Below are 18,650 nucleotides of genomic sequence, written 5' to 3' on the forward strand. Positions count from 1 at the left end.
CCGTTTGATCTTAAGTGAAACTACCTGCAGAACTGGGTTCTAAATCTTTTGTCTTCTGTTATCAGCTACATGTTGACTATGGTATTGGGTAAACAAGAGAAGGGAGAATTCAAACACTGTCCGTCTATGCAGTCATCCTACTGGGCCACTCATTCCTCATGCTCTGGTCTCTATGCCACTCTGTCTTAGTGAGCAATGGCAGCCAGATTCTCCACGATTCCTGATAAACAGGAAGCTCTCTCTAGACACTTTTCACAGTGTTAAGAGTTCTCTTTAGATGGTTCTTCTTAACTCATTCCCTTTCTTGCTGCCTCCTTTTACTCTGCTTAATATTTGACACAAATCTTTCTACATTTTCCCCTACCACTCTGCCTCTGCAAATATCCTTATTTAACTACATTAGTTAAGGGAGTTTGTGTATTTCTATCATGACATTTGACCTGTACAACTGGTTAGTGAATTATAATATGACTTCCTACAACTGGATTCAATGAAATCAAATCCATCTATAGACATCCTTTAGGATTAAAAAGATATTTTTCTTTTTCATGAATTAGAAATACAGATTCCCCAGGCCACAGGAACATTAGTGAGAGATAAACTTACAAATCTTTCTTCTTAGGGTTCCTAAAGGCAATTATACAAGTTAATAAGTTGCCAAAGTCACGGTTTAATGTTTCCTATATGCATCCATGATGGAATAGCTACATGAAAAAAGAAACTTCTGGGGAGTTCCCTGGTGGCCTAGTGGTTAGGATTCTAGGCTTCCACTGCCGTGACCTGGGGTCAATCATTGGTCAGGGAACTGAGATCGTGAAAGCCGCGCGGTGCAGCCAAAAAAAGGAGAACCTTCTGTAGAAAAAAAGATGATGTTACACTCAAACTCTCAGGAAAACATAATTATACACGTCCCATCACAATGGAAAAGAAAAAATGTAAGTGCCCTTTGTTCACTCAGGGGTGGGAAGTGAGTTTGGGAACTGGTTTGTGAGTCTGGAAAAGTAGGCTAAGTTTGTTTTGCTGCACATTAATCATGACAGATATAGGACCACACCCACCTGGAACTTTGTTATTTCCTCCCATAAATACAAGCCACAATGATAACCACCTGCCTTGTCTAGAACAGCTGTATAAAACCAAACTATAAAACCAACTGTCTAGCTTCTATCACTATGGAGAGGACCAACCTCACTAGGGTACCACCCCTTTTAGTCTCTTAAAGTTTTTACCACTTCACAGATGCATAAACAGTAAGATATAATTAAAATGTCAATCGAAGAAAGAAAACATTAAAAAAATTAAAAGTCTAGGTCCTGTCCCAGTCTTTGGAATTCTTTCCTGAGGTATCTGGCAGAAGGTAGGGAGCACCTCAGCTGGTTGGTTAGTGGTGGCCAAGGGAAAACTTGAATCAGGAATCAGGAATGGAAAAGATGTACTATGAGATATTTTGCCCATCTTCCTTGAGGTCACTAAAATTATTCCTTATAAATTCTTCTGTGGCTTAAAACAATCTATATGACAGGTCTGAAAAATAACACTTACTACAAATGGTGAACTAACTTTCTAATACACATACCCATGCCCTGCATCCAAGACATAATTCCAAACAGTGACTTAAAGACTTTTTGGTGTTCATATTAATGGTTACTTTTGTGTGTGTGTGTGTGTGTGTGTGTGTGTGGCCATGCCGGGTGGCATGTGGGATCTTAGTTCTCTGGCCAGGGATCTAACCCATGTCCCCCTGCAGTGGCAGCGCAGAGTCTTAACCACTAGACCACCAGGGAAGTCCCCAATGTTTATGTATAAGGAAAGATTTAATAGAACTCTCTCCAGTTCAGACAGCTCAAATCTGGATTCCTTAAAAATAAGCTCATTTCTTTGAGACCAATATATGAGGGCTGGGCTGGGCTTTGAAGATTACTAATGCTTGGAGACTTATTGAGAAAGAAGAAAAATATACAACAAGAAGAAACTTGAAATAGCAATAGGATGAATTATGTTTAAAATGACACTCTTCTCAAAAGTTGCCCCAATGTATTTAAGTCTTAATACTAGATAAATTTGAAGCTAAATATGTTAAACATGCTCAACATAACCCAACATTTCAATTTCTTTCCTCTAAATCTGCTTGGGGTAAGACTGCTAGAGATTGTTATTGGCCACTTTTGCTCTGAAATAGGCCTCTTTATCTTAGTGTAACTTAAGTTCAAAGTAACATTTCTTAATACAAACATTTTCTCGGGCTCTTCCTTTTTTTAGAGTCAGCCTGAAATCAGCATTTTTAGGACTAGATTTAAGTCCTAACTGAACGTACAAATGTTAGTATTTTCATAACAGGGACCTAACCTCATTCTAGGAATTGAAACACTGTACAGTCCAAACACACACACACACACACACACACACACACACACACACACTTAACTTCTTTCTCGCTGAACCAAGATTACCCAAAACTCCCAAATTTTCTCTCAGAATCCAGAAACTGAATGCCCTAGCCAGATCAATAGCTGTCATGCAAAATAACCAACCCCTTACCTTTACATCAGCAATGAGAGCATCTTCGTCTTCTATCCCTGTAGGGACACATTTCTTGTGCAGTGGCAGAGACTCCAATTTATCTACAAGGCAACGAAGGCCTTCAAGCTCAAAATGGGTCAGATGCACCTGTCGGTCCTTTCTGGGGCTACACTGGGGATCCCATACTTGGCCATTGTGGGAGCCCCGGCTAGAGTCAGAGGATGAGTCCCCAGACAAAGTTTTCTTCAGACTTGGAAGACTTCGGCAGGTTTTGCCCAGTCCATCATAATCCAGGTTAACCCCATTGGCTACAGGGCTAGTGAGGACAGAACGCCTGCTGCTCAAGCGCCGGGGTTCTCGATCTACTGCTTCCTCATCCCCATTTCCAGACTCCAACCCATTTAACTCCAAATCTGCCAGTATGAAGAGAAAATGCAGTAAGAACATGACACATGGCCATGTGATCAACAGAGAAATAGGTAGTATGGGAGGGGCCTTGAGGTTATAAACGACAAAGCTGTCACATTTTAAAAATGGTCTTCCCTATTCCAACCCATTTGTCCACTGTTGAAAACCATTTACAGGTAAAAACAGGATCCTGAGCTAGCAGGACAACTGAGGTAACAGTCAACTGGATTTTTAAAAGATTGGGAAGGGTGCAGTCTTTAAACTGTGTGCTAGAAGTAAGTTACCTATGAAAATAGTTGTAAATTAGTTTCAAGTTCAAACTTAATTTGGGTATTATGGGATTTCATTATCTTTTAAAAAATTAGTATGAAGCACATATATTTAAAAAGTTTTGTTCAAAGTTTTCACCATAAAATTAAGCTTTGGAATTGAAATCTTAGCAACATGGCTAATAAAACAAAGTGAATATTTTTTAAAATAAAGATTTTGATAATCAAAACAAAGTGAAAATAAAAGTTTTAATGAAAGAAGAATTTTAAAATGTTAACTGATCTTTTATTATGAAAGTAACACATGTTGACTATTAATAATTTAGAAAATACAGGAAGGTGCAAAGAAGTAAATAAGTCTTCCCATATCTCTCCACCCTTGGATAACAACTCAGTGTGATGTATCTTCTTTCCATCTTTTCCTATACATATGTGTATGACTATGACTCGATGTATTTTTTTTGTAAACCTTATAATTTAATTAATTAATTAATTAATTAATTTTTGGCTGCGTTGGATCTTCATCGCTGCGCACGGGCTTTTCTCTAGTTGTGGCGAGCGGGGGCTGCTCTTCGTTGCGGTGCGTGGGCATCTCATTACAGTGGCTTCTCTTGTTGCAGAGCACGGCTCTAGGGGCGCAGGCTTCAGTAGTTGTGGCACATGGGCTCCGTAGTTGTGGCTCGTGGGCTCTAGAGCGCAGTCTCAGTAGTTGTGGCACACGGGCTTAGTTGCTCTGTGGCATGTGGGATCTTCCCGGACCAGGGCTCGAACCTGTGTCCCCTGCATTGGCAGGCGGATTCTTAACCACTGTGCCACCAGGGAAGCCCGACTTGATGTATTTTTAAACAAAATTAGGATCATGCTGTATGTACAATTCTGTATCTTGCTTTCATGTATTGGTGAGCATGTTTCAGAAATGCTAAGGCAAAAAGTATCTTGCTTGGATTGAAGACTCTCCATTAAATATATGACCACAGGATACTACAGTGTTGGCTCCTCTTTATTTTTAAGGCATGGAATAGCCTAAAAATGTATAACTGAAACTATCTTGACATCCAATAAAATATTTCTCTTGATAGAAGTTGGGGAAACATTAAAGCACAAAGGTTAAGAAAATACATTTTAGAATCTTACCAACATGGTTTAAGCTGTAGCTTTCCCACTTATTAACTCTTAGATCACAAACAAGTTTTTTAATCTCCTTGAACCTTAATGCCCCCATTTGTAAAATATGCATAATAATACCTATACCTCACAGCTAATAATAATAACTTAATGTATATAAGCTGCTTAGTTTGGTGCCTGGAATATAGTAAGAGTAATTATGATGATATGATCCTAGTTTTTATTGTGCCAAAGACCATTCTTTACAGAATAAAACATTTTAGACAACTGATTACTCTTCTCTTTTTTTTGGCTGCGCTGTGTGGCTTGCGGGATCTTAGTTCTCCCACCAGGGACTGAACCTGGGCCATGGCAGTGAACGTGCGGAGTCCTAACCACTGGACCACCAGGGAATTTCCAACTGATTACTTTCGTGAGGAGCTAAGTACTAACAACTCAGACAAAGATGAGATCCAGAATATTTCATTTAGCCCTAGTAATTCACATCTGGATAGGAGGATCAGCTGTAACCAGTGTTCAACTTCAGTGAATGGATTTGGTACTTCTAAGTAGATAAGTAAAAAAGACAAACTATAAAAACAGAACTACTAGACTTCCCTGGTGGCGCAGTAGTTAAGAATCTGCCTGCCAATGCAGGGGACACGGGTTCGAGCCCTGGTCTGGGAAGATCCCACATGCTGCGGGGCAACTAAGGCTGTGTGCCACAACTACTGAGACTGTGCTCTAGAGCCTGGAAGCCACAACTACTGAGCCCATGTGCCACAACTACTGAAGCCTGAGTGCCTAGAACCCATGCTCTGCAACAAGAGAAGCCACCGCAATGAGAAGCCCATGCACCGCAACGAAGAGTAGCCGCTGCTCGCCTCAACCAGATAAAGCCCGCAATGCAGCAATGAAGACCCCACGCAGCCATAAATAAGTTAATTAATTAATTAAAAACAAAACAAAACTACTGAGCAACAGCCTACGGAATAGTCCCAGTCTCACCCTCAGTCCTGCAGAGTATCTTGAAAGTTCATGTAGGTGGAACACTTACCCATGCTAAGGGACTCTTTCTGAAATTCCTTAGTTAGGTGGGAACGGTTGGTTATGCAGTACACATAGCGCTCCAACACGTACCAACACATCTCATAGTAGAATGGATAGCGGAACTTATTTGGAACCTACACAGGAAAAAAATGATGAAAAAATCAAGCTGATAACAATTTTCAAGGAAAGAGAGAAACAAACAATCACTGCAATAATTAGCCCAGGAAAAACACTCTCTAAGTAACCTGCAAACCTAAGCTGTCATGTGGAGCAAGAACTTAAGTGGATCTGTCAACTTAGAAAATGTTGGTCTTGGGAAATAATCACTAAAGATAAAAGGTACTTGGAAAGACCATTTAGAACTATCAAGAAGCTGTCTTGTTGAGTGGGAAAGCATCAAAAACAAGTTTCAAGACAGAGAGTAAAATGTTAGTAAGACACAATATACTTAATTGAGAAAATTGTTTTAGGGTTCTTAGGATACAAAGGTATACCAACCACTCTTGCCTTTACTGTGGTTTTACCCTGAACCAGAAGGCCATGAAACACAGAATATAATAGGAAATCAGGACATGAGATAAAGTTATATGTTTTTATTATGTCCTTACATATATGAAAGTATGGTTAGAGATGCATTCTCAAGGTATATCTAGTCTAGGACATGAGACTGAGTACTTGCCCCACTATTAACTCTCAGCTTGCCTGTCTCATACATTGTAGTCTACCAAAATGGTATGTCCACAAATCAGGTTACTACTCCATGTGGCCTAATCAGTTGCTATCTTTAGTCTTCTTTCCAATTCTCCCCAAAAGTAGCATGAAATTATTCCAGCTGAATTATAATAAAAATAAGTGCCAAAAAAAAAATAATAAAAAAAATAAGTGCCCTTTAGATCTACCATAGTCAAGGAAATGGCAAATCAGCATGGATCAACGAGTGAGAAAGATCAACCATGGGGACTATCCTAAATACAGGCATAACTCATTTTATTGTGCTTTTGCTTAACTGAGTTTTACAAATTGAAGGTTTGTAGCAACCCTGCACTGTCAAATGACGGTTAGCATTTTTTTAGCAATAAAGTATACTTTAATTAAGGTATCTACTTTTTTTTTAAGACATAATGCTACTGTACACTAACAGACTACATGTAATGTAAACGTAACTTTTATATGCACTGGAAAACCAAAAAAATTCATGTGACTCAGTTTACTGCAATATTCGCTTTATCGCGTGGTCTGGAACCAAATCTGCCATATCTCTGAGGTATGCCTGTATATTCTGCCCGTCTTCTTTCAGAGGGGCCATCTCTCAAAAGGATAAGGCAAACAATACTTTTAGGATTGTTTTGAATATGTAACTCCTGAAAATGTTCCCACCTCCTTTCAAAGCTCCATGTCAGGTAGTCTTCCCCAGTCAAGGAGACCCAGATGGGAGTCCCTTTTCAAAACCCTTCACTATGTCACAGGGCATCACTGTGGAATGAGGAGATCACTTTCCTCATTGCAAGGCAATGCAGGTACTTTTCATTAGCTTTAAAACGCAGAGGCTTCAGGCTCCGAATCTCGGTCTCTTATTGCCACTACATCTTTAACAACTAGAAGAGGTTTATCCACCCTTATTTGAAAATCAAATTAATTTACTTCTGGTACAGTAGGAGGGAACACAAGAATTAATAGATACTTGATCCCCCCCAAATTAAACATAATATACTGGACTTCTCTGCTCGTCTTTTAAGTTTTATTAACACTTTTCTGAAAGGTCTTTATTAAAAGTTCAGGACAACCCAAAATTCTAAAACCTCTGGGACTCTGTTGAGAGCGGAGTAATACTGACAGAAAATAAATAAATAAATAAAATATAAAATGGGCATTAAACTTGTGATTTTTCACTTGGAACTCAAGAGACTGTACTAAAAATAGCCAAGACATCACACACCCAAACTGTGCCATTACATTTTACCTATGCTGCTAGACACCACAGAGCACAGCAGTTTCTAAGACTGGGTTAGAATGTTTTTGGAAGAAAAAATTTTAATACTCATTATAAAATTACTGAACCTCTAAGAGCTATCAATAGAATAATTACTAACAATCAAGTTCAAATAGTCTATTTCTACACTGGCATGGCAAAAGTAGCCAAAACATTGTCTTAAATTTACAACACTGTATATTTCTTCCCTAAAGCATTCTCTACACATTCTCTTTTAAGTTAAATTCTGTAAGTTTATAGCAGTTTGTAACATAATAAACATATGTCAGGTTGATATTGGCAATGTGAAAGCTTGGTGGAGAAAGTAAAAAAAAAAAAAAAAAGGCTCTGTGTGTACATATGTAGAGGACCCAATGAAATGTTATAGAAACACGGAAGGGTTCCTATTTGGAATGAAAGAATTAAGCCGTTCTTAGGAAAAATGGAATAATATAGCAGTTAGATACTGAAATTTGACATTTTCTGATAAACAAAGTCCAGGAAAATTAGATAAATCAACATCAGTTATTAACAGTTTAACCGTCTGAAGGAAATTTTTCATGCAGAGATAAAGGTGATCATTTTACCTATGCCATTGAATATACATTCTCCCTTTCTTCCCTCAAACTGAGCAAACAATTAAGCTATGGGTATAATAGCTATTTTTAGCCAAAAAAGGGAATGCTTTTTAAAAACATTTTCAGATTGAATCTTACAGCAGTGTAGGTGGTATTACCTCTTAGAATGATTTTGAGTTAAATAAGAGTATTTTACTATGAAACATTTTAACTACTTTTACTGTTACTATAACTTAAAACTTACTAAACTATTTACTGTTTTCTGTAGTTTCATTACTTTTAACAAACAAGCAGAAGTTCAATTCTATAAAATTTATTTAAAAAGCACTGCATCCTCTCAATTCTAACAGGGCAATCCCTATAACTCCAACAATACCAATCTTATATCTTACGTATAATAGCTCCAACCAGAATAAATGTTTCAAAATAGGCACCAAAATGGTTAACTGATCATGTTCACAGTAAATTGGTCAGTGACTACTCCTTCTAAAAGTTGTGAATTCTTCATTAATTGTTATTTTTTGATTTTTGATTTTGAAAACTTTCAAATCCACCAAAAAGTTTAAAGAGCAGTACCACTAAGACTTCCACAGCGTCTCCAAGATTCACCAGTTGTTAACATATCACATTCTCAATGGCTGGGGTTGGGGTGGGAAGAAAACCTAACTAAGAGAGGGTTTTGTGACATGAGAAACTTATATGAAAGCAAATTTCAGTGTCCATAAATAAAATGTTATTTTATTTGAGCCATCCTCACTTATTTAAGTATTTCATTCTACAAGGCAGAGTTAAGTGCTTGTGACAGATACTGTATGGCCCACAAAGCCTAAAATATTTACTATCTGATCCTTTACAAAAAAAGTTTGCCAATTCTTGCCTTAAGGTATCCAATGCATGTAACTTTTCCCCTATATATCCAGAATGGTTTATCAGCTATGTAACATCCTATGGAAAACTGACAAAACAAGACACACAAATCATTTTCTATAGGGCTTCATTCTCTCACACAACCCCAGTTGAGAAAGGCAGTATACACATTTATAAAGTATAACAGTTTGAGTGTTACATAGTAAGCAGAGTAAAGAAAGATATAAGAAACCTCTTCAAATCCAATTATTACATAGAGTTACTTACCCGTGTCCGATCTTCAATGTTGTATATTTTTAACTGCATGGGGATATTGAAGCTATGCAAAAAATTGCCTCCAAACACTAATGTGTCTGTAGGAGTATACACAGCATGAATCCAGCCTAGAAGAAAGGGAATGGAGGGCAGTGGCTGTAAGCACACGTTGTAACATGGCTCTCTCAGAGCATTAGTACAAGACTTCTGGATCACACTTTTTACTCTAATTCTGCCTCTTCACGGCTGGTCAAGTTACTTAATCTCTTGCAGCCCCAATATCCTCTATAAAATCAGGATAAATTATACTTTATATGTGTGGTTGGTAAGCACTGAATGAGAAAGTACATGTAAAGTGTTTACAACAAACTTTCAATAAATGGTGCTTGCATTTTTTGGAGCACCTAATATTAACCAGGCTTAGTACAAGAGAATTTACATGTATTGTCATTTACTCCTCACAACAAAATGAGACAGGGATTTAAATATTTGACCAAAGTAGTATTAGCAGGTAAATTCATAGTCAGTCATACAGGTCTGTGACTCCAAAATCTATGCTCCCTCTAAGTACTTATTTGGGAACTTAGTTACCTGATAAAAACTATTACTGATTTAGTACTCTAGCCTTCACAGCTATCCCTTAGCAGAGTAGGTAGCTCTTAATAGGGGGCTGTTTATCACCTGCAAAACAGGTCTTATCCCTAGGATTCTGAAGAGCTAGGGCTAATGTGGGGCTCAAACATGTAGATCTGAAAAGCCGCCACTGGCAATTCTGATACATACTCTTAGTGGAAAATCATAGACTTTAAAAAAGAAGATAAATTCTTGTCATCTACTCAGTAATGACAAGAAAGAACACGCCATTGTTTTCTGCCCACTCCAGCATCATAACCATTCTTGGTGTTGGTGGTAATCTATCAATTTATTTTTCTTTAAGAAAAGAAAGTGGCTAGAGTAGACAACCCACTTTTTTGCATCTTGCTTACCTGAGGGAATGACGAAGGTATAGCCCTGCTTGAGCTCAATGCGCTGGCAATCTGACACCCGGTCACCCAGAAAGATGTCTCCCTGTTTCCCTGACAGCAGCCAATTCTCGTACAGCTCCAGGTTGTGGGCTGTAGGGGGGATGAGCCAGAAGACCTGTGAGTTAAAAAACTTCAGTCTGTTAACAGCCATTGACATGACCCAGTCGTCTCCCTCAACTGATAAACAGGTACAAACTTAAGACCAACAGGTAGAAGAGAAACAAGCAATCCTCCCAGCCTACAGAACTTGACCATTTGGGAAATTCTAGAGGCCTCAAGGAAGTGAACCTTTTTTGTCCTCCACTTGATCAAACAGCATTAGGGCTTCCCTGGGGTTTGATTGTAGAACCCGGAACCTATACAGGACTCAGAGAGAAGGAGGGCATTTAGCTTGTCACCTAGGCAGTCCCTTATTTGCCCCTGGCTGGCTGGTCTAAATGGTCCTAAGAAGCACAGTTAGTTAGGTACAGTACCTTCAAAACACAGGCCTGAGTTGCTTTATTCCAAGATAGTAACCAAGACTGAAAGGACAGAACTTAAGATACCACTTAAATGGATCCAAAATAAACAAAATGACTCTGGATTTGGAGGTACAGCTGTTCTAGATTTGGCCCTCACATTTTAAAAGCATCATCTGTTTTCATTCCAGTTCTACTTTTCTCTCACAAATGCTTTCACTTCTTACAAGAAAAAAGGGTAACAGTAAGAGTGTAATACTATAAACCTCTGATATTAATTCTACATTTCCATTCTTACACAGCATTCAGAAGCACTCTGAGAAGCTGGAACAAAGGTCTTTATGAATGAGGATAATCTTTCAAAATCTATTTATATCCTCTGACAGGACTTAAAGGCTTCCTATGGCTACATTTCAGACCAATGCCTCTATATAGGGAAAAGAGGTTTGGATCCCAATTTGCTGATTTCATTGTGAATCTACCCATAATTTGTGTTTCCTTCTACTACTTTATTATACTTTCATGTAGAGAAATTATCTTGTCCTCCTAAAACCAGTTCCTAGCCTTCATTTGGAGAATTCTGTTTTGGGAATCTAGAAACAGGACCATTGAGGTTTACTAAGTAGTGATGCCAATACTGGTAAAATGAGAATGAACTAGATGAATAGTAATTCCTACTGGACTCTAGCCAAGGAGGTCAACTTAATCTACAATTCTCTCCAGATACGAGTGGGGACAATCCCCTAGTAGACTCGTTTCCAGGGTATATGAAGCATGCATGAACTGAAGGAAACTCATATAACCAGCTTCAGATTCCAACCCCCATCACAACTATGACCGTACCTTTCCCCCTTGATGGATGTGATACCAAACAGAGGTACCACCAAAGTCCACATGGAAGTCAGTATAGCAGCCTCGAACACTCATCAGACAGTACCTGACCCAAAAAAAGCAGTAGCATTAGTGCACTGACAAGAAAAAGAGGACTTTTCCCACCACAATGCCACACTCTCCCCTTGTGTACTCTACTCCCTCTATTTTCCACCTAATAAACTCCCAGTCGGTGAGAGGAATGCAATCTCAAGCTATCATATTATCAGAAGATACTTTTGTTTTTATGTCATCATGGGCTATGGTACTCTTACATACACTCTTCCCTTTGGAACTAAAGTCTACTCTTTAAATAATTCACCTTTTTGATCACTTGGGACCCAGAGCAAGGTTCCGAAGGGAGGAACCATTTCTTGCTATCACTTTGGTGTCCCACAGCACACCGAGGAAAATGCAGGGTAAGCCACTTACTTCTGCACTTTAGGGTACTGCATCTCCAAGATGGCATTTGTTGACTCAGTCTGACTTTCTTTTAAATGCCTTGGCCACATATTGTCTACCCAGTCAATGAAATCCACCTTTAAAAAGGAGGAGGAACATTTAGGCTTCAAAGGAAGGGTTGGGATTAAAGAGAATTCTAAAGTCAAGAAAAATAGAAATTCTCAAAACACACACTGAAAGACTACAATTTAATTTTAAGCAAACAAATAATATGTTGGTGAATCTTAGGATCAATAGGCAAACATTCTAGAAATAATTATTAAGTGAAAATAAAGACTAATGGTTCCATCAGCATGATCATAAAAGTAGCCCTAATGAAAACAAAGTCATTAAATGATGCCATAGTATCCAACCAAGCCCTCTCTTCTGTGTCAGTACTGGTATAATCAGCTATAATTTTTTTTTTTTGGTCCAATAAAAGGCACTGTCTGGAAGGTACCTATAAACTTACCAAAAGATATAAGTACTGTTAGAGCAGCTAAGATACCATTTAAGAAAGAAAGAAAAGAGAAAAGAAAAGAAAAAAGAAGAGGAGAGAAGTATAGTCAGCTGTACTTTTTGAATCCACCTTACAATGCAGGGGACGCGGGTTTGATCTCTGGTCAGGGAACTAAGATCCCACATGCCGTGGGGCAACTAAGCCCGTGTGCCACAACAACTGAGCTCCTGCGCCTCAACGAGAGGGCCCGCGTGCCGCAAACAACAGAGCCCACGTGCTCTGGAGGCCACGTGCCACAACTAGAAAGAGAAACCCCCCCACACACCACAATTAGAGAGAAGCCTGCGCACCACAACAAAGAGCCCACACGCTGCAACGAATGATCCTGTGTTCCTCAACGAAGACCTGATGCAGCCAAAAATAAATAAATAAATCTAAAAAAAAAAATCATTTAAGAAAAGGTTAATAAATTTAAAAGAAAAAGAAAGAAAAAGGAAGGGGAGGGGAGGTGGAGGGGAGAGGGAGGGGAGGGGAGGGGAGGGGGGGAGGGGAGGGGGGAGGGGAGGGGAGGGGAGGGGGGAGGGGAGGGGAGAGGTGGAGGGGAGGGGAGGGGAGAGGTGGAGGGGAGGGGAGGGGAGAGGTGGAGGGGAGGGGAGGGGAGAGGTGGAGGGGAGGGGAGGGGAGGGGGGGAGGGGAGGGGAGAGGTGGAGGGGAGGGGAGAGGTGGAGGGGAGGGGAGGGGAGAGGTGGAGGGGAAGGGAAAAGAATTCCAGTAGGGGTTTGTAGCTTGCATGAGCAATGTGCTATAGAATCTACTGGGTTAGGAATCAGAAGTTACAGGTCTAGTTTTCTGAAGATCATATGTGAGCCTCTGGAACTTATCTGTAAAATAAGGATAATTACCGCAAAGGAATATTGTGAGGATTACATGTAAATACATGTTAAAAAATTTTTGAAATAATGTCATCAGAGTTTAGGAATCCGTTTGTTTGGCCACACCATGTGGCATGGGGAACTTCCCTGACCAGGGATCGAACCCGTGCCCTCTGCAGTAGAAGCACGGAGTCTTAACCACTGGACCACCAAGGGAAGTCCAGGAATCTGTTTTAAATATTGGGTTGGCCAAAAAGTCCGTTTAGGTTTTCCGTAACATCGTACAGAAAAACCCGAACGAACTTTTTGGCCAATCCAATATGTGCTGAAAGAAATGAGAAATGAAAACAGTATGAACTTATTAAAATACTTCACACTGAATTGTAACGTGCCCTGTACCTTCAAATGACTGCACCCAACCACTGAACTCCAAGAAACAGTCTTAGGTAGATAAAGTGTGATAACCATGTGATAACCAAATAACCATAGATTCAGCATAGCACTGGTGTTCCAAGTATCTAACTTATGGCTATAAAAAACATGTACCTGGTAAGCTTTATAACTTATGTATGTATATATTTGATCATTTATTTCCTTACAACATAGATCTAGATAAATGCATACAATCTGTGCGTAATGATATGAGGCAAATGTCCAGTGGACACTCAGATGTAAACTGTGGGAGAGTGTTTGGAAGGGGTCACCGATGATATACAAGGTTTTTTTTTTTTTTTAAATATTTATTTGGCTGTGCTGGGTCTTAGTCACAGCATGCAGGATCTTTAGTTGCAGCACGTGGGATCTAGTTTCCTGACCAGGGATCAAACCCAGGGCCCCTGCACAGGGAGCACAGTGTCTTGACCGCTGGACCACCAGGGAAGTCCCGATATGCAAGTTTAAATAAGCAAGATGAGGAACAACTATGAAGGTTAACTTGCTGCCCCATTTCAAAGAATTTCCACTCAGGGATCCAACAGTTTTAACTAAGCATCCACTGGGCCTAAGAACACTGAATGAGCCCCAGATTCTTCTTTCTATCAAACAAAATCTACTTTCTGCTCTCTTGATGTAGTGGCCAGTTTTCTCCCATCTCCTGGTATTGTCCTTTGGAAAGCCTTTAACAGAATACAGAAAAACTGTGAGTTGCTCAGTATACTCACTATAAGTTCTTATATCTGGATAGGGAGACGAAAAGTTAGGAACACATGAGTATTTTTTGTCAAGTGTTCACTCAGAGATAGATGAACTTCTCTGGCTAGAATTTCTCACCTGCAGCAATAAGTCACTCTCTGGCCTCCCTTTATTTGATATTATTGGGTATTATCTGACTATCAAGAGAATATTACGGTAAGGCGTTCATACATTTTTCTTAGGTTAATCTTTAGGCTCTGGATAGGCCTTTTGCTAAATGGCCTCATCCATATGACAGCAAGTCTCCAGCGGAGATAATCACAGTTTCTACCTGTCCCGTACCAATACAAACTGGCAAGAAGTGCAATAACTAAGACATAATCTATTCATACACTGTGCAAAAACAGCTCATGGCCTTCCACGAACTAATTTCCCCATCACCAAACAAATCTGCACATTACATCTGCTGCTATTTTTCATCTACTTCTCAGTTACTGCTGGGATGACAGCAGAAATCACCTCTCTCTCTTCACTAGAGAGTCCCACTTTATGCTACCACCTACAATGGGCACTTAAAAGTTGTCCACCTTGGGCTCCCCTGGTGGCGCAGTGGTTGAGAATCTGCCTGCCAATGCAGGGGACATGGGTTCGAGCCCTGGTCCGGGAAGATCCCACATGCCGTGGAGCAACTAAGCCCATGTGCCACAACTACTGATCCTGTGCTCTAGAGCCCACAAGCCACAACTACTGAGACCACATGCTGCAACTACTGAAGCCCGTGTGCCTAGAGCCCATGCTCCACAACAAGAGAAGCCACCACAATGAGAAACCCGCACGCCACAAGGAAGAGCAGCCCCAACTCGCCGCAATTAGAGAAAGCCTGTGCACAGCAACAAAGACCCAACACAGCCAAAAATAAATAAATAAAATAAATAAATTTATTAAAAAAAAAAGTTGCCCACCTTACTTTCCCTGCACCTACTTTTGCACATATTATTCTTCCTGCCTGGGATTCTGGTCTTCCTTCTCTTTGCCTCATTTTTTCTTTCATGTCAAGCCTAGGTACCGCTTCCTCCAAAAAACTTCGCCCAATTCTCCTCCGGTTTAGGTTAGGTGGGTCCTTCCTACTGGCTCACACAACATTCCGTACTTATTCAGTTTTGAAGCACTTACCACACTGTAGTTTCTATAAATGCCAATTCTCTGGTCTTTCTTCCCCATGAGACTCTAAGCATTTTGAGGACAAGAATGATCTTGTTTTCCACTGTACCTCTAGCACCTAAGCACAGCACTTAGCATGTAGCAGGCACTTAAACCAATAAGCTCACTCTGAAGGTGTGAAGATCATAGTGAACAAGAAATTATGTAGTTTATGTAAAAGATTACTACATGAATGAATACATTTTTCAAAACTCACTGAAATGTACCCTTAAAATGGGTACACTTTATTGTATATCAATTGTACCTCAATAAAGTTGGTTTTTTATTAAGCATTATTGAGATATATTAGAAAAGACCTAGATAAATGGAGGGATATACCTTGGGGGAAAATACCCCGGTAAATAAATAACACCCTAGTAGAATAAGAATGTTGCTGCTTATATAGCAAGGTCATAAAAAGCTTGCTTCCTTTTAGGAGGTGACTTTGGTAATAATAGCTCACTCAATCTTTCTGGCCTTGTTTTAGGTCTCTAGAAGATACTGGTGCACTGTTCTCTGCCCTCTAGAAAATTTTCTATTTCTGAGCTCTTCCATGGGTTCTATTCCTCCATTTAATGGTGGAGTACTTTTCTAATTTTTATAAAATGATGTAGCATTTTTATCATTAAAACTAGGGGCAAAATGAATTAAGGATGTTACAAAGAAGGCTTCATGTGTGAATAACACATTTCTAAATTTTAAGAATGGAAAAGTATGATCCAGGCCAAGTTTTACTTTTACAGCTACAATCTTACTACTCTTAAACTGAAATTCTAAAAATATTAAGGAACACATTTATAAACAATGTTATTGTGATTCTTACTATCTCTCTTATTGAATTCTTTATTTATTAAGTGCACCTTGTTAGGTTAATAACAAGGCTAAATTCTAACCACCTGTCTTCCTGTATTTCCACATGACCAAACAAATGACAATTAATATATAAAAAGGATTTTTGTCATTTTAGGGGGGAAAAGTTTTCTTGAGAAATTCTGTATTTGTTGTAGCATCTCCAATAACAAGAAACAATGACAAAAATTATAGTCTCTTCACATAACACTGACAACATTTTCCCTTTGGTCTGTACACACCAATGTGTTAGTGATAAAAAACAATGCAACTAACTAGTAAGTTGAAGGTATGTATGTATATAAATGTATATATAAAACAGTATTATAACCAATTAATACCACATTTCAACTTTGAAAGTCAAAGGGTACAATTTGAAAGTCAAAGTATATGTATATATATATTTTATATATAAATGTATATATAAAACAGTATTATAACCAATTAATACCACATTTCAACTTTGAAAGTCACAGGGTACAATTAGGATAATTTAAATGGCGATAGGATAAAACACTGAGAACTTGACTCCGAAAAAATGTACATTTTTTCCATTAGTACATTCCAAATTCCACCGTTCCAGGTGGAATACTTGACTCAAGTGAGTTCTGTGACAGGAATAAAAGTGGTCGAAAAATGACTAGGTGTATTTTAAAAGTGAAACCAATCCCACTTAGGGAAATGAGTGCTCTCAGCATCCTGTAGACAGCCACTTTCATAAGAGATGGGTTAAATCAGTATCTACCTCAGGAAAGTTAAGCATCAAAAACTAACTTCCCCTCAGGATGGGTTGTCAAATTATTGCTATTAGTCATCCAACAGAATCTACTCGAGAAACCATCTCATACAATCACCTGGCTCTAAATCAGTTTTCTCCCAAGCATCTCTGCAAGTATAAACCTATAGGATAGAAATTTATTAGGCAAACTTCCTATTCACAGTTCTTATCAGAATGAATTTAAGACTTTTCTCCATTACATGCAAAGGCCAATGTTCTTAAATTATCAGAATGGCCTCTCCCTATCAAAAACTAAGTGATGTTGGAAAATGATGAACCTTCTAAAAACACAAGTTATTCTTATCAAATTGTCTTGTTCTTCCTTATCCTGGTATGTTTAAGAAGTTATAAATTCTCCCAGTGTATAATCAACCCTCTTGGTGACAAAGACAATGTGGAGAAAATGATTAGACTAACCGTGGAGGGCCGCTGCACCATATTCTCCAGCCTGGTGTGGCTAAACTCCAGGCTGATGACATTATAGAGTTTTTCTCGCTCCTCCTCTGGGGTCTCATAGTAGCGTGTCCACTGAGCCATGGTCATTTCAATGCCTTTCTGTGTGTTCACATCCATGACATCCACCATCCGACGACTCCCTGCCATGAAAGATGCATTGATCATCTCTACTGAGCCACTAATATCCTTAAATATATTAAAAATATAAGACACAAGTGAAAGTAAACAAACTATCCTTTCTTCTTTACAGTATTCACTAATAGACAGGCTATAGCTGTCACTTTCAAGGTAATCGACAGAAAATCAAATCATAAAGAATGACAAAGACAATGGTTAATATTAAAAACAACAATCACTCCCTATGGCATGTTTACTATATGGTCAGGCATTGAATCTTATATTCAACATCTCACTCAATCCTAACAATTTTAAATACTAAGTACCATTCATAGATGAGAAATTTCATTCATTCCATAAATATTTACTGAATGATAAAGACATCTTAATGATCTTAATGAATACAAAGATGTACATCAGATTCTCAACCAACTATAACAACCACAACAAAAAGCAGAATGTCACAGAGCCAGCATAAAATAGCAGAGGGGAGAAAACAATAGCCTCAGAGCCAGAGACCCAAGTTTAAACCTCAGCTCTAATAATACTTAGGCAAGTTATTTAACTTCTCTGAACCTTAATATCTTCTTCTGTAACTTGGGAATAATATCACCTTGTGGGCCATTGTGAGGATTTAGTCAATGAGGTAAAATGTCTGACACAAAATAGGTGCTCAGTTAAACAGCAGTAAAAATAAAAGAAAATTAAAAAAAAAAATTTTAAACTAGACTGACCAGAGAAGGATTTTAGAAAAGGGGGCGTGCGGGGTAGGGGGGGCTTCCCTGGTGGTCCAGTGGTTAAGAATCCACCTTCCAATGCAGGGGCCACAGGTTCGATCCCTGGTCGGAGAAGTAAGATCCCACATGCCGCAGGGCAACTAAGCCCGCGCCGCAACTACTGAGCCTGCGCACTGTAGAGCCCATGCGCCACAACTAGAGAGAAGCCCGCGCTCCGCAACGAAGAACCTGCGCGC

At 39.1% G+C, this 18,650-nt stretch overlaps 1 protein-coding gene across 4 annotated transcripts in view; it reads right to left on the reverse strand.

The window, feature by feature from the left end:
- Nucleotides 1-18,650, reverse strand: part of KDM2A (lysine demethylase 2A) — a 105,993-nt gene that overhangs the window by 20,338 nt on the left and 67,005 nt on the right. For 2 of the 4 annotated variants that reach the window (XM_033402377.2, XM_049714159.1), the window contains 7 exons: nucleotides 17,522-17,700; nucleotides 11,806-11,912; nucleotides 11,347-11,440; nucleotides 10,007-10,160; nucleotides 9,033-9,148; nucleotides 5,359-5,485; nucleotides 2,539-2,933 (listed from right to left, as the gene is read on the reverse strand). In XM_033402377.2, coding sequence (XP_033258268.1) covers nucleotides 2,539-2,933; nucleotides 5,359-5,485; nucleotides 9,033-9,148; nucleotides 10,007-10,160; nucleotides 11,347-11,440; nucleotides 11,806-11,912; nucleotides 17,522-17,700 — 1,172 coding nt within the window. Of the gene's footprint in view, nucleotides 1-2,538; nucleotides 2,934-5,358; nucleotides 5,486-9,032; nucleotides 9,149-10,006; nucleotides 10,161-10,333; nucleotides 10,402-11,346; nucleotides 11,441-11,805; nucleotides 11,913-17,521; nucleotides 17,701-18,650 lie in introns of those variants that run through there. The other 2 variants (XM_033402378.2, XM_033402379.2) reach the window with 2 other exon arrangements.

This window comes from Orcinus orca, chromosome 8 (genome assembly GCF_937001465.1).
Source record: "Orcinus orca chromosome 8, mOrcOrc1.1, whole genome shotgun sequence".
Lineage (NCBI taxonomy): Eukaryota > Metazoa > Chordata > Mammalia > Artiodactyla > Delphinidae > Orcinus > Orcinus orca.